Consider the following 3,180-nt stretch of genomic DNA (forward strand, 5'->3'; position numbering starts at 1 on the left):
TCTCTTGTGTGTATGGCCGCAACGAAAGGATCGTCGCACGTTTTGTACAAAGAGAAAGGAAAAATCTGTGTATTCGGCCTTGCCCGCTTTTGTCAACACATTTATCAATAATAATAAAGCAAGTCAATATTATCAAAAACAACTTTAATATTTGATGTAGAATCGTCAAAAAGAGGCACAGGTAACCCAAAAACTTTGTGTACAGTTCTTCCATTTGGAAGTAATGTCGCAGCAATACCAGTAAAAGCCATGGTACTTACTATTTTTTCTTTACTTTTAAGTAAATAATATAAAGTTGTATAGATAAAAGTTTTACCAGAACCACCTGGGCCATCAATATAAAAACAAGTATTACTATTATTGTTAGTTGTTACTGATGCTAAAATAGTATCAACTATTTCTTTTTGTTTTACGTTTAATTGTTCATATTGTCGTACACCTATTGATGTATCTTCTTGAATTTGTTCTTCGTTATCAGTTTCTTGTTCCTCCGTTACTTGTTCCATTTCAGGAAAATTAGCAATATTTGATCCTTCTGTTTCAAGTAAATTAACAATATAATTATAAACTTTTTTTATCCCAATTGTAAGTCCATATCGTTTTACATAATCTTCTGACATATCTCTTTTAAATTCATCCCATAACTTTTCTGGATGAACTGGATGACAATAAATTAAAATTCGTACAAACAAATTACGAAGTCGCCTTGGCATCATCCAAACTTTTGCTTCATTCATTGCACGATACCATTCTTCATCATCTTCTATGAGTCCTAATGCTAAACATGCGGCGGTAAAAGTTGGATGTATTTCGTTATTAACAATTTTTAATTCTTGAAAATTCGTAGCTCCTTTAACATGTAATAAAAGTATACGTAAATGAAATAATTCTATTTGAGATGGACTAACAGAATACATACGACCGATACAATTAAAATATCTTTGACGTTTTTCCCAACGATTAATAATTTTGCCATTAATTTTAATTTTTTTAAATACATAATAAGATGGAATATCACTATATAGATATTGTTTTGCTTCTTCATCTCGAGTATTTAAATCAAAATAATCTAATAACATTGTTACTCGTTCCACAGCAAATCTTATTGCTTCATTATTAATATTATCATCAATTATTACGTTATGTTCATTTGGTAAATGAACTGGTAAACGAAATATAGCATGACTCTTTTCTTGCAAAGGTTTACTTAAAATACGCCAACATGCTTCTACAGGTCCAACATAACGAGCTTCGATAAAATCTTGAATTTCGTCATGAATTATCATTTTATCAATATTTTCACCAATAATTACAGACACAGCATCGTGACCTTTATAAATATATTTGTACAAATATTTTACAGATTTTATGCTTGAAACAACTTCAACATTAATATGACTATTAAATAATTGCAAAAGTATTGGATTATATGGAACAACATATCGATTATCAACAACATATCGTCCAGGTCTTTCATACAGTAATCCATTATTTTTTCGACAATATTGTGGATAACCATCTTCATCCATAATCGTTTCAGATTGAAATGGTTTTGGAAAATGTTTCGAACATTTATTATTTATTAAACACCAATTTCCGCAAGGCCCATGAATCATATGTTTCATTACAATATTATGTAAATTTTCATTTTCATTAGGATCAGGAATTTCTGCCGAAATAATTTTATCAACTATTTCAGGATTTGATATCTTGCAATTTTGTTTTAATGTAAGTAATAAATGTATGTGCGGTAATCCACGTTTTTGAAATTCTATTACGTAAACGTATGCAAGAATTTCACCAAAAAGTTTTTGTCTAATAATAACATCGATCAGATAATCCTTTTTTATGTTAAATACACGAGCACAAATATCTGGTCTATCTGCAGGTTGTTGATTCGGAAGTAAATTTTCTTTAATTTCTCGCCAATTTGGATTACAAGTCATAGTAATGAAGATATCTGGTTTTCCATATTTACGAACAATAGCCATTGCATCTTGATAATGTTGCAACATATTACGCGGTGAGCCCACAAACGTTGATGGAAGTATAACCATTTTTCCAATGTGAGCATTACTATTATTTGCAGAATTAGACAAATAATCAATTAATCCTTGATAAGTCTCAGCTCGCAATTGTTTTTGATTTTGTTTACAATAATTAATTCGGTCTTTTTCAATTTTAACATAATTATCTACAAGCCATTGTTGAAATAATCGTCTTCCCATGATGAAGATATTAAAATTATCATCACGTATAGCTATTCGATATTTAATGTAAGCAGCTCTACTTATTCGTTTATTACTATTTATACGTTGTAAATTACTATGCCAACCTTGATTACCATATGGATAATATAATGGATAAATCCATGGTTCTACGTTTGGATCCATTGTATTTACTTGTTGTAATGTTTTGGTATTTCTATTATAAATTGTCACATAAGTTTCTGGAATTTCACCATCCGCCGAAGTAGAAAAAACAGCTGCAACTTCATTTACTCTTTGTATATTGTATCGACCACGATCAATACCTTTTTTTGTTAAAAATCCTAATTTTAATTCACGTATATTATGGTTTTCAGTCATTTGCTGTTGAATTTGTATTTCTTCATGCATCATTCGATAAGATTGTGCAAAAATATTATTTATACTATCATTATATTATCTATTGAACGTAAAATTTCTTCATCAAGATTCGAATTTCGCTGTAATCGGCATTCTGTTGCTTCATTATTATCCACAATAAATAGTTGACCATAACTTGATATTTCATTAGATGCAGGATATAATGCAGTATTGATTTGATAATAAATTTGTCCTTGAATTTTAAAACAATAAGGTCCACGTCTTTGTGTACTAAAATCTGTTAAGTTTGCATTAAATGAAGCAAAAGAAAATGTATTATTATAAACTCGAATGCGATCGTAAAAATGTTTTGATTTAGGATGATTTCCAGAAAATAATTCATAAAGTTCATATGGAGGTTGTGGTAAAGGATCTAGTTTAACAGAACCATGACTACAGCAATCGTTAAATGAATTTCCTTTATTAGCTACTTTTTCAGATATAAAATGTTTTGCCCCACAATGTTCACAACATATATTCATTTCACCAATGTAATGTTCTTCTAAATTTTGTAATTGAGTAACATTAGATATATTTATATTTGTATATCTTT

General features: G+C 29.2%; 1 protein-coding gene across 1 annotated transcript in view; it reads right to left on the reverse strand.

Annotated features, from left to right (window-relative positions):
• Positions 1–2,618, reverse strand: part of LOC105448515 — an 18,844-nt gene extending 16,226 nt beyond the window's left edge. Inside the window, exons 1-2 of the mRNA XM_011687163.1 lie at positions 1,019–2,618; positions 187–850 (exon numbers count right to left, since the gene is read on the reverse strand). Of these exons, the coding sequence (XP_011685465.1) occupies positions 187–850; positions 1,019–2,618 (2,264 nt within the window). The remainder of the gene's footprint in view (positions 1–186; positions 851–1,018) is intronic.
• Positions 2,619–3,180: the final 562 nt, after the last annotated feature.

This window comes from Wasmannia auropunctata, unplaced genomic scaffold (genome assembly GCF_000956235.1).
Source record: "Wasmannia auropunctata unplaced genomic scaffold, wasmannia.A_1.0 LD336116.1, whole genome shotgun sequence".
NCBI classification, from domain to species: domain Eukaryota; kingdom Metazoa; phylum Arthropoda; class Insecta; order Hymenoptera; family Formicidae; genus Wasmannia; species Wasmannia auropunctata.